A 12,937-nucleotide genomic window follows, 5' to 3' on the forward strand; every position below is an offset into this window, starting at 1 on the left:
GTGGAAAGAGGTCTGCCCACAAAGCCCCAAAAATACTCTCCAAAGGATGCAAGGACACAACAGAAGATGAGTATGTGCTCATTGTGAAGGCGCTCTGTTGTTATAGGGCTTATCCAAGGGACAATGCTGAACATAACATCCAAAAGCAGTCATGCAGCAGAAAGACTATAAGCATGCCTCTGACATGATGGCGTTTTGGCAAACAAACACAGAACTGTCTGATAAGAAACTGCACTACAAAAACACTTCACTATAGAAAAAAATAATAATATTCAGGTATTGTTTTAAAACAGTATGTTCTTACTGGGAGGACAGATCTTGCACTTCATCAAAATAGTTTCTGTATTCAAATGGAGTAGGACCGAAAAACCTACATCTTTTCATATAATGCTAGGGTGGGAACATATTGTTTGCTTTGGAATCTCCCACTAACTATTTCCTAATGCAAAATACCATTTGAGTGTGCAGAATGTATAAATATTAAAAGCTAATGAAATTAAAGCTGTGCCCTGAGAAAGAATTTAACCTTAAAAGGGCAGAACCTTAAAGCTGTTTTCTGAAACTACTAAAGACCATTTGCAACTATACAACATTAAGTCGTTGGCAGGAAACCATGTTAAAAGAATGGCTTACTGTCTTGAAAATATTTCTGTTTAAAAGAACAATTTAAGAAATTTATTTGTGCATGTAGAAATATATATAAACACACAAATTATACATAATCTGGAGTTTTCTCATATTCACTCAAAAGGCAAGCAGGAAACCTCTGTTCCACTTGTGTATTATCTGGTCAAAGTGCTTTCAAGTGTGTCAGCAGCACAAAGAGATTTTGTAAGCATCTATTCATGTGTATTGTACCAAATCAAACCAACAACTTATTTGTTGTGTTAGTTGAATTAAAACAGCAATGTTTGCTTCACAACACTATCAGATGCTAGAATAGGGATGCAACAGTAGATGGACATGAGGCTTGATCAAGCTCAGTAACTCCTATAGATGAACACAGAATTCCTGTGAAAATATACATAAAATATGCCCAATTCAGCATACAAATTTAGAGAACTTGGAAAGAATAAGACAGAATGCTAATAGCTGACGTTTTGGAAAAGCAGAGTGCTGTCAATACCCATCCAGCTAAAAGATTTTCAGAAACCTGATGGCTCCCAGGAACAACAGAACACCACTGCTGCTCTCATGTTCCACCAGGAAGACAGAACCCTGCCACGACACGTACTGTGACAAATCAGACATGCTAAACTGCAGATGATACACTTATTTTGTGCGCAAGGCAGAAAAATACTACTTCTATCATGAAACACATTGCTTCTGCAGAGATCCCACATGCTTTGACACTATTTAAAAGCTCGTTCTCTCAATACCCTATAAGGTAGCAAGCTATTACCAGATTCTACTTGTTTTACCATGATTCCCCATTTTCATACCACCATTATTTCTGTTACATCCCTAATTTATACAGCAAAGAACTGATATTGCCTCAAAGCCAAAGAACTGTATTTAATGGAGGCTTATTCCAACAGATCTCAGTGCTGGGTTAAGAGCTTTAACCCTCTTTCTTTATATAGGGAAGCACACATTTCTGGTATGGAATTTTCCAGGCAAAAGTAGTCCACACAATTCTTCAACAGCCATATTTAGACAACATTTTTAACCTCTTTCTTCAAATGATTTTTCCCATGAAATACAGCTTTCATCTGCATATGTTGCATAAAAGGAAAAGAACTGTTAGCATTTTAAACCATACCTTCCATGACATACACCAGGGAACCCACATCTCCCTCCTTGATGATGCAGCTGTCTTTGCCATACTCCACAGGATACATACAATCCACAATCTCCTGGATCTGTGACAGTTCCAAATTCTTCATGAAGTCATTGTCAAGGATTGCTTCCTTGATTAGCTCCTTGGACCTGCAAGGAAAAAAAAAAAAAAAGAAAGAAAAGGCAAGATTTATCCATTTGTCCACCCACTAAGCTCAATAATACCACATGAAGTTTAGCACAACCACATCCCGCCCTAATGATCATTTTGTTGGAAAAAAAATCCAAACTTTTTCCTTGAAATCTGATGAAATCCATTTGTAGAGAAGTTTAAAAAAAAATATTGTAACTAGTTTTGTAAATAATTTTAAATAGTTTTGAAATGAAAATAGATCTCATGCAATTGCAAGATCCCCTTTTAGCTTTGAGTTTAGCTACATCAGTAACACAAAGAATAACAGAGCTACTTGAAATATCTTCCATATGCAAAACTGAAAGGCTGTACAAACAAGAAGTTCAAGGATTTATTACGTAGTTTATTATATTTCTATTAAATGACACAAACTGGAGAATACAAGAGTGTGATACTGCAGTGATCCCCTAAGTATTAATCAAATAACAAAGACAATCACATTCAACAGAGGAAGCACCACTATTACAGGAATAACATCACCAATTCATTTCTTGGAAGACTAACTGGGAAATTTAAAAGTTATATTAGCATGCCCAAAACTATACATGCAGTTCTGACTTGGCATGCAATGGGGTTAAGAGTCCAAAGTTCTAAACCGTGACAAACTTATACGGACACAGGTTCTTACGAAAACACAAATTTCATCATCTAAATCTCTGTGGGAGACTGTCCAGATGCGTACATAGTAGAACCTACATTCTCTTCAGTCACAGAAGGGTTTGGGTCAGAAGGGACCTTAACAATCACTAAATTCCAGCCCTGCCACGGGCAGGGACACCTCCCGCCAGCCCAGGCTGCTGAAGGGCAGCGTAATGTGAGCGTAATGCTATGACAGGAAATGAGCAACAAAACCACTGAAGTGTTTTCCCTGATTTTCCTGAGATTCAGTCTCAACAACTACACTGTTTGCCACACCATCAGTCACACCCAGGTGGAACCTCCAAGCCTCCCTTCAGGCTGTAACTACCGCACTATGGCATTTCATATGCTGTAGGCCTCTACAGCAGCTTGTGCAAATGAGCAAGTGAGGATGCTAAACCTACATCCAGACAAAACTAGAGCCTCTCAAAGCACCTATGGGTGGACACCGGCTCCTCAGTGCTTCATTTCTGAACTGTTTGCTAACACGGACATAGCCCAGCTGCCTGCAGAGCTTATGCATTACGATGAGTTTTGTGGTTTTGAACTACAAGTATGATACAAGTCTTTCAAGGACAGGATCCATTAGTGGATCACGGCTTCCTGGAAAAGAACCATACTGGGCTGTCAAAAGCACAAACCAGTCCATAGGCCTTGCAGACATTCTGCCCCTGTCATGGTGCTTTTCAAGTAAGCCTCAAGGTTATATAGAGCACAGGTTTAATCCTTCAACATTTAAAATGTTTTCTATGTGTTCAATAGCTTTGGAGTTATTTCAACAAAAGGTACAACTAGGCATCAAAGGCCACCAGCACTGACCCCCTGCCACACGGGATGTGAAGCAGGCTGGCCTTGAAGTACTGTCTGCAGGAAGGCACAGGCTCAGACTGCTGCAGAAACCTGACTCTCTCCAGAAATTTAGTTTAACTTCACACAGCATCACTCTAATTCTTTGTGCAGGCCAATCAAAACCACAAAAAGAACAGCTACGTCTGTGCTGTTTTTGCTTTCAGCAACAAAGAAGCCAGCAATCCGTAAGGCTGCCTAGATGACAGATACCCGCTTTCCTCACTCACTCCTTCTGTGCTATGGCACGGCTACGCTTTCTGTGCTGTGCCTTGACTAAGTACTGCTCTTCTGGTCTTAGCCACCCCCACAGGGCCCTGAAACCCTCATAACAAAGCCACTAATTATTAGCATTACTCAAACAGCATGCTGAAGAAGAAAGCATAATAAAAGCTTTCACATTAGTCATATCAACCAGCATTACAATTTCAGCCATTTCTTTCATTCCAATGCTCAAAGTGAGGCTTTCTGCCTGATAAAATAAAACCAGCCTTTCAAGCGGAATGTTTGTGAGAATGTCCACGAGAGACCATAAGGAATTGAGGCATGGTGAGTGTCAGACCACCCCTGTAGTTTGGGGGCCTGCAGCAAGAAAGCGATGCTTTTCTTACAGGAATCGAGCACTGCAAATGATTTGAAAGGATCACTTGGTCTAAATGACAGCAAAGGAGCACCACAGAGTCTAAGAAAATCGACTGCAAGTCCATTCTGGGGAGAAGCAGCGGAACATACATGAGATGAACCAGCTTGGGGATTTTGTGAGCCCAACAATATTCTGATTAAACCCTAGGGGTACATCTGAACCAACATCTACATGGCTTCAAAAGCCTCTACCCTTCAACAGAGAAATAATGGAGAAATTAAAGTTCAGAGGCCCACCAAGTCATTCAAATGCTCTTAACAACAAAAATACACAGGCATTAGAAGGAAAAGCACACCGGCCACATTAGCAGCAGTTTCATCCCTGCCACATCTCAGCATCTTAGAATTCAATATCTCCATAGAGCAGACTGTATACATACTCAGTCACACGTGAGTACAACCGAAACACGTATTATTATTTAAGGATGATTAGTTAAAATGAGGCTTCCAATAAAGGCAACCTAATATGGGAGAAAAACACATCAGGAGGTGCTTGTTGAAGGAGCAGGCACCTCATGAACCAAACTCCAGGTTTTCCAGCGCATTCACATCAAACCAAACTATGTTTCGTAGTTTGTAAGTCACACACCTTTTCATCTGCAAATATTCCATCCATCCCCCCAAAAAAGCAAAGCTTAGCTTGACATATTTGAAAATTAGTTGATACTAAAAATACATTGTCATAGCTACAATAAGATTTACTCTATAGTTCCCTGCAAGAGAATATTCGTCAGTCTAATAATTTAAAAAGTTATTCATGCAATGTAGATTACCATTCCACATACTCGCACACGCCAGGCCTTCAGCAACTTACATATTATTTTATCACACAGTTTTCTTTCAATGTAATTTCCAAATGAAATTTCAGGTAAATAGATTTATTTTTGTTTTTATATGAAATGAAACTAAAAGCATATAAATTAGCTTACAGTTCACAATGGATCCGTAACTAAAAATTTTCTGAACCGCATCATTCCTTATTCATAATTGATAGTATTTGAAGACTGCATCTATCACAGACGTGTTAATACCCAAGACTACCTATTGGTACACAAAAAGATATTAAAAATGGCCAAAAGTACACTACTTCAAGTAAGTGGTTTAAATAAGATGCAGCGGTTTCATTATCTTTCCTTTTGAAGAGCATTTAGTCTGCATTTTCTGATTAAAATTTCTAAGAGAAAGAAGCAGCAAACAAAAAAGTCTACAATATTTATAATGGAATAGACATTTTCCAAGTGACCCTGCTTTAGGAACGGGACATTTTCATGAATATTCACTTGGTGTTGAATTGAATGGCTCCTAATGTAGAGAGAGGGTCATTCAGAGCAGACAGTAGTAGCTGTCATCTTTTACCCTCCAGAGGTGGGAATCTGGCACTACACAATTACTATTTTTATGAAAAAATAATGACCAAAAGCTAGAACTAGCTTTTGAACTAACGGGAACTAGATGAACAGTTTAAAAAAATAAATAAAATAAAAGGGCACAATCCTCTGAGGCACATCCTTTCCCAAATGAGTTTAAGCCAACAGTAGGAACAAGCTAATTGCATCCTAATTGCAGAAGTCATACAAAAAACACCTTAAGAAATTTGCTAAAAACATACTAAGGCCACCAAGTGGCCTGCCTGGTTGGGAACACCCCTCAGAAGAAAAGCACATAAAGTTGCACGATTTGCATGCTGTCAGCCCCTACCAGTCCCCCTACCAGACTACCCTAGTCCCCTGACCTCAGCGACACTACCAGCTCCCCCAGCAAGGCAGACTAGCAGCTCAGGAGCAGCAAAATGCCTGCAAAACATGCATCCACGGTTTCTGTCCGAGCAGATGGGCTGGGACTTTATTGCAGCGGCCGTCAGATGCAGAATCTGGCCCAGCATTTTGCTCAAGACCCTGCTGCTCACCTGTCAGCTACACAAGCTAACATGCAGGCAGAAGATAAAAACTTTGCTTTGTAGCAGATGCAACAAAATCTGAAATGTTACACAGACCTAGGTAAGAAGCAAAGTTAATGCTACAGTAACTTGCAGCATACACAGCAATACACCAAACCCTGTATTACAGCCCCTTGTTACTCTGTCAGTAATTTACATTTTACAAAGAGCAAAATTAATAGTCATCTCAGTCTCTTAACACACAGCAAAAATACACATTCTCTAGGCTAGATTTGTACTTTCAAGCATGTAAAATAAATATTAGAACAAAAAGTTAAACTTTGTCCCAAAAGGTCTTATTTCAACATTGGAAAAAACTGCTCACTGAGTGTAGGGAAAGGATGAATTTAAGGGCAGATGGGAAGGCTACTGCAATACACACCCAGGGAAGCTTACAGAAATTCAAAGCCTTCTTTGACATGTACTGCATGGATACAGACAGCATCAGTCTGCAACAGAGTCAGGATGAACCTCAGGCTCAAATGGAGAACAGAGGAGCATCAAGAAAAACAAGAAATCAAGAGTTCAGTTAAACAACGCTAACAAAGAAGATCTGGAAGCAGATCTGAATGTTACTGTGTTCATAACAGCACAGCTATGGACCAAAACCATTTTAAACCATCAGGCTGATGCAAAGAAGAAAAATGAAGAGCAATGTAGTAGGCAAACAGGCTGGAAGAGGTCTCCAAAGAAAAAAGAAAAAAGAAAAAAAAAAAAAAAACAAATCCTACATTTTGTACTGACTTACCACTCTAGAGTTTTGTTTTTGTTTTTTTTTGTTTGTTTGTTTGTTTTGCTTTGTTTTGCTTTGTTTTGTTTTGTTTTTCTTTTAAGAAGCTTTCCTTAGCTGTTCCTCCCTCTGAACTTTAAAGAAAAATTTTCATTAGGAACTTTTATGGCGATACTGATGTGGGGATAACTGTTTTTGTAGAGCCTCCCCCATCAAGAGTCTGCAAACTACTAAAAATGACCCAAAGCACCATATTTAGGAGAGAAACAACTATAGGCATTTGACCAGAGGCAGCTCACCTGCAGGGCTGAACGTTAAAGCAGAAGTGCAGCTCCCTACAAGATGATGCCTTGGTATTTACACTGATAGGGTAAAGCTTGCTCAGCACTACTAGGATCAATAGTATCTTTCTTGGTCTGTTCCTTCATTGCTGTAACAACATGTGCTAAAGAAACAGAACAGATGAACATTGTTTATATCTAACCAACAATTAAAATATACTAAGTCTATCTGTAGGTATTTATGCCCAGTCTCTACTTTTGGGAACTTCCCTATCAATACCTTCCCACTGAGTTCAGCTCACTTCAATAGGTATGAAACACGGAAAACACTGACTGCCTCTCAACCAGAATATAATAGGCAACACAAGAGCCCAGGCGATTCCTACAACAATCGTCTGTTTAAAATCCACACCATGAAATGTTTGAAAGTGTTTACTTCTACAAAATGTGGCTATGGAAAAAAAACACTTCTTTCCAAAAAGAGAAAACACAGGCAAGCATTAGGCCTGCTCCAACTTTCCAGAAGCTATGCAGTGGGATACAAATACACAGCAAAAAGTGTTCAATAAAATTCTTAGGAATTTTTCTCTTGCTTATGCCTGGACATACCTCCATTCCATACAGGGGGATCCATTCTAATTGACACGAGAAGCAAAGACCACAAACTTCTCACAGATTTCGGAAAGCTCTTTGCTCAAAGCCCACATTCACAGTGCATTTATTTAACTGATTCTAAGCCCTTGTGTATGTAAGGAAAGCACATACGCTCATGCACTGCTCTGGAAGAAGACCTCAATATCCTCTCCTTAACCACCAACAGAACACAACCTCTGACAGAAGGATGTATGGTTAATCCCCAAGGACAGCAACTTCAGAACAGCCAAGTTAAGTCATTTGCATGAGATATTTTAAAAGTTCTCTTCAGAGATGCTCCTTTCAGCACAAAAAAGCCCATACCTTCCAAAAACCAGTAATATACAGACACAAAAGCCCTGCCATAAAACTGCTGCTGCTTGCTATATGATCGTTCAATCCACCAAGCGGCCTGTATTTCCTGCACAGCCACGTACTTATCTGGAATCTTTATCGCCTTGCTTCTGGTTATGAATACAGTCACGTGGCCAGTTATACGAACAGAGGTCTAAAAATATCAGCCTAAAAATCATAAAGGCTTCAGTGATAACAAAATAACTGTCAACAAAGACAGCAATTAAAATCTCTTCCTTGCACTGTTATTTATTGTAGGTATCCCCTCAGTTCCTGCAGAAGAAAGAGACATAAAGTAGAACTCAGATTATTATTTGATCCCTCAACCACCAACTTCAACTCTGCCGCAAGGTAGTTTTGAAACAAAAGCATTTATGTTGTAATAAAAATTACTTTTGACAAGTCAATTACAGAAAGGTGGAGGCCTCCCTCAGCAACTGCCCTGGGAGATTTTGCATTAAAGCCTGGCAGCACAGTAACAAACACTTGTAGGATAAGGCAGCATACACTTTTTGCATGACACCAAGGCACTAGAAACACCAGCTTTCTGGAGTACATAATACTGGATAATGTCTTTAAACAATAAAGCCTGCAAATGAATAAATGGATCCTCTTTTAAGACTCACACACGTTCCATATTAGAAGAGCACTACAGAAAAGACCTTTTGGTAAAAATCTCAGTCTTGCTTGTACTGTAATGCCATTAGTAACTAATAACTCTAAATTAGCTATTTGTTTTGGCTATGGATAAAGACCACTTTAAATGTTTCTTAAAGGGAAAATTAAATATAACTCCAGAGAGCTATTTTTGACTAACTAACTGGAAATAGAGTAGGACTCAAGCCCAGGACTGAAGAACATGGAAACGTATTACTATACTCCTGATTTTTTCATAGCACTTGCCTTTCCCACAACATACAGCCTCCAGCATGGCTTCAAGTCGCAAGAAAAAAATTCTGAGCGGGATCTTAAACATTTTCGGCTGAGACCGCTACTGCACAGTTGGATGTAAAAATATGTTCTTCAGAGGAATACACTAAAAAAAATTTAACTGACATTTTGATTAAAGAGACTAGCAACAGGGAAAGCAACTGTGCCCTGATCTAAATCTTTAAAAAAAGGAAAATAAACCCCACATTTACAGTGTGCTTGTATTTAAATACGACTTATAGTTGCAGAATAGAGGAGCTCTGTCAGGAACGTGTCGATCAGACAGCTCCAGTTAGGATTTCTAAATATATCGGTAAAACATGCAGATCATGTACACTGTTGCTTATTATATCTTATTTTGGCATTTGATATTTAAGAAGCAAAATAATTTAAGGAAAAGAATGCGAAACTCTCCTTTCACCTACACTGAAAAGTGTTGTTTGGATAAAAATATGGTAGGCAAGTGATATGGTTTGGGTTTTTTTTGGGGGGGATTAACTGCAGTATTTTAACATCTCACCACACATATCTTAATTTACCACCCTTTTCTAGGCTAGTATTTTGCATCCTACAAAAGAACAGCTTTAGATACTGGAAAATGGCACTCTCAGTAAGGGAAAGTCATCTCTCACCAACCACAATTTGCCTACTTCTGAAATGGCTGACACTTCTCAGAAACTCCCACATGAGCTTCACTTTGAGAAACCATTACCAGTACCTACAAACAGGACTGAGTGGCTACTTCCTTAGGTGAAGGGAACGGTGTGAGCTGTGGGCAGCTAGCCTGGAAAAACATGGAAACATGTAGCAAGGGCATGGTGAAGAGGAATAGGGCATCTCTCAGATGGTTGTATGCCTGGCCAGAAAATAGTGGTCTTTTGAGGGGTGTTATTCTCACACATCTCTCATTTTTGGTGCTCACATCCAGCATGACTGTGCCGGAGACTTTTCACACCAACAGAAATAGTAGAGAAAACATATGTAGCCATATGTCACAATGCCAAGGGATGAAGCAACAACCCAAACTCCTCCGGGAGGCTTCAGGTGGCAAGACTGAGCTGTGGAGATCCAGACAACACATCTTGAAGGTTGCAACAGTGTGTCTTGAAAAGAACCACCTACTTACTTTTAGAGCAAGAGTTTCTCCATCCATCAAGCAATTACACATGTACACTTCCACCGGTGGCACCTCCAAGCAGCGAGCTCTGGCTGGAGGCAGGTATCAGGAGTCTAGCTAAATGGCAACTAAAACAGTTCCCCAAAGTTTATTAGCATATTTGGAGGTCTGCATGGCTTCATAGTGATAGATGAACATGTAGACAGAGAACTGCATTTAGATGCCCTGGAGAAGAAAGTCACTGATAGCTGCTACAGAGATGGACTTCACCCTGGTGGAATAAGCAGGAAACCTGCCAAGTGGATGATAACCTAATTTAAATAGATGCAGAAATCCAATTAGAGATCCTCTGAGCAGAGACAGCTCATTCTCGTCTCTTGGATTAGAGGCTACAAACATGTTGCAAGCCTTTCTAAATGTGCTGTTGTCCAGGCAAAATGAATGTGCTCTGCAGAAGCACTTTGCTCCTCCTCAGCAGAAGAACAACAGGGAAAGCTATCACAACAGTGTAAATACATAGCTGCTTCCAATGTAAGCTTAGTAGGGGCTTCACAGGGAATGTGATTTATTGAAAAAAGTGATGGAGATTTAACGTCAGTCACTGATTCACCTAACACTTCTGATGGATGCTACTGTCACTAGGAAAGTTCCTTCAGCCCATCTGCTTTTCTGCTGCCTGGCAAAGTCCACGGTTCAAATGCTATAGGTGCTCAACAGCAGAACCCAGACAAGCATTTGGAGTCTCAGTCCTTAAATAAATAATGTCCGGGATTTTAGGGAGAAGCACTTCTTCTCTCTTTAAGGGTCAGCAAAAGGACTGACATTAGCAGCCGTGCTTTGGGGTGTAAATATTTGGAAGATGTATGGGATTATCTGCACAGCACTCTCGCCCCAGCTGAGCGCCGAGGAGCAGGCTGCAGGGACGAACAGGCGAGCACTGCCGATGGATCTGCTTCCAGAGAGGTCACCTGGGGATACAGCAATCGTGGGAGCTGTGGAAGCACTATCGTGCAGGCTCCGTCTAGCCTCCTAAGAAACCCGATTACAGCTGGGCAAGCACCTTTTGGCAGACAGCATGAACTCCATGGAACCCGGTCAACAACTTTGTAACGTTTAAATGGAGGAAGAACAGCAGCAGGAAACTCAAACAGCGTCCACGGAAAACCAGTGAGGCTGGGGCTCATGGCAGAAATTCAGAGAAATTGCCCAATTCCCACGTATACTGTATCGAGACAAACTCCAGAGATACCTGCAAGCTACTCTGCCCCATCCAGCCAAGTGTAAACGCAAGTCAGAAAAGTTAAAATTAATGCTTTGAAGAGTAACAGTGGGAAATATGACATCGGAAGGATACCGAGTTCAAGCGGAAGGCAAGGAAAAGATTAAGCGATTTTAAAGACTCTAGGAAATGGCCCTTCTTTGATCAAAATAACTGCCCTCCAGGGGCTTTGAATGTTTCCAGGAATTTCATTCTGAAAGTACACCATCAGGAGAAACATCCTATTTCTTGCAAAAAGGACGATATTTTTGCACAAGCAGTGCAGTAGTATCCTCACATTTTATGGCATCGCTTGCCTTCAGGGAACACTAACAGGAATGGACCTCTATAAATATAAAAGGAGGATGCAGCACCATAAATGCGTACTGCCAAGGTAGAGCTGAGGAACAGCATGCTCATCTGGGAAATCATCCCTCAGAGCAAGTTTTGGAGATTACCCCTGCAAGCATTTGCAACCTATTGGTCTTCCAGCCTAACAGTAAAGCAAGCCATAATCCCAGCACAAGAAACACTGAGGTATTCCCAAGAGAAAGCTCTGCTCTCTACAAGCAGGGTTATTTCAACCAGAAACAAGAGCACCACTTGTTTGTTGAGTATAGACTGCAGCGTACATTAAGCACATTGCCATTCTACCTCCTTTGGCAAGCCAAGAAAGCAATTCCTTTAATAAGGCAGGAAAGCTCAAGATTCATTCTGCTGAGATGTGAGTGATGGGAGACATATATATTTGCCATCACAGGACGGGCTCTGCAGACAGCAAACAAGGCTCAGTTCTCAAAGGCAGGGTGCATGACACGCAACTGCAGCTTATTGCTGTCACATCAAGGGATGGGGGAATTCCATGTCAAGCACTGCAAAAGGACTGAGCAAACACGAGATGAGATGATGGCAATACAAGTGCAACGGAAGAGACAACAGATACTGAGCTGGTGGTAGGTAAATCCATAAATGCATACAGTAACGAGGATTTGAAAGTGCAAACAATCGTGTTAGAGAAAATACCAAGGGTTTACCTGAACATCACTGAGAGGAAAATAAGAGTTTCAAAGCTTTAAGAAGGATTGTATCTTTGATCTTCAAGCCTCTGGGATGGTCCTCTTATGCACTCCCAAGTGACAGGGCCTGAAACACCAACCCACCCCTACAAATGATGCCCTGGCTCTGAGATTTGATAAACCAGGTGAAATCCAAAGGAAGACATCACTTGGCTATCGGCATCCCACGCTTCAGCACTGCTGCAAGAATGCTAGTAGTAACTCAGTCATGTATGTTTCTCCCAAAATGCTTGTAACGTCACATACAGAAGATGGATGGGTTTGTTGTGTACCAACTTCAGTGCACCACTGCAGCATATGATACAGCTGTGGGCAGTTATCAATGTCCCTGCTCCCCGTAATCTGGGATGAAGTGGTGCCACCAGACTGCTGCCCAGGTCCTTCAGAGATGGCTACCTGGAAGGCTGTAAACAGGGCTCCTCAAGGGGAGAAACAGCCCTGAAGGCTGAGAACAGACAGAAAGCACATAAGCCACAACAGAGCACAGAACTAAGTTACACTTATCTGCAGCGTATGAACAGCA

General features: G+C 40.8%; 1 protein-coding gene across 2 annotated transcripts in view; it reads right to left on the reverse strand.

The window, feature by feature from the left end:
* The window catches only part of PRKG1 (protein kinase cGMP-dependent 1), a gene marked incomplete at both ends in the record, with an annotated part of 468,546 nt that overhangs the window by 410,213 nt on the left and 45,396 nt on the right, over positions 1–12,937 (reverse strand). For both annotated transcript variants that reach the window (XM_084290587.1, XM_084290588.1), the window contains one exon: positions 1,763–1,929. In XM_084290587.1, the coding sequence (XP_084146713.1) occupies positions 1,763–1,929 (167 nt within the window). The remainder of the gene's footprint in view (positions 1–1,762; positions 1,930–12,937) is intronic.

The sequence above is a fragment of the Netta rufina genome, assembly GCF_964035555.1.
Source record: "Netta rufina genome assembly, chromosome: 7".
Lineage (NCBI taxonomy): Eukaryota > Metazoa > Chordata > Aves > Anseriformes > Anatidae > Netta > Netta rufina.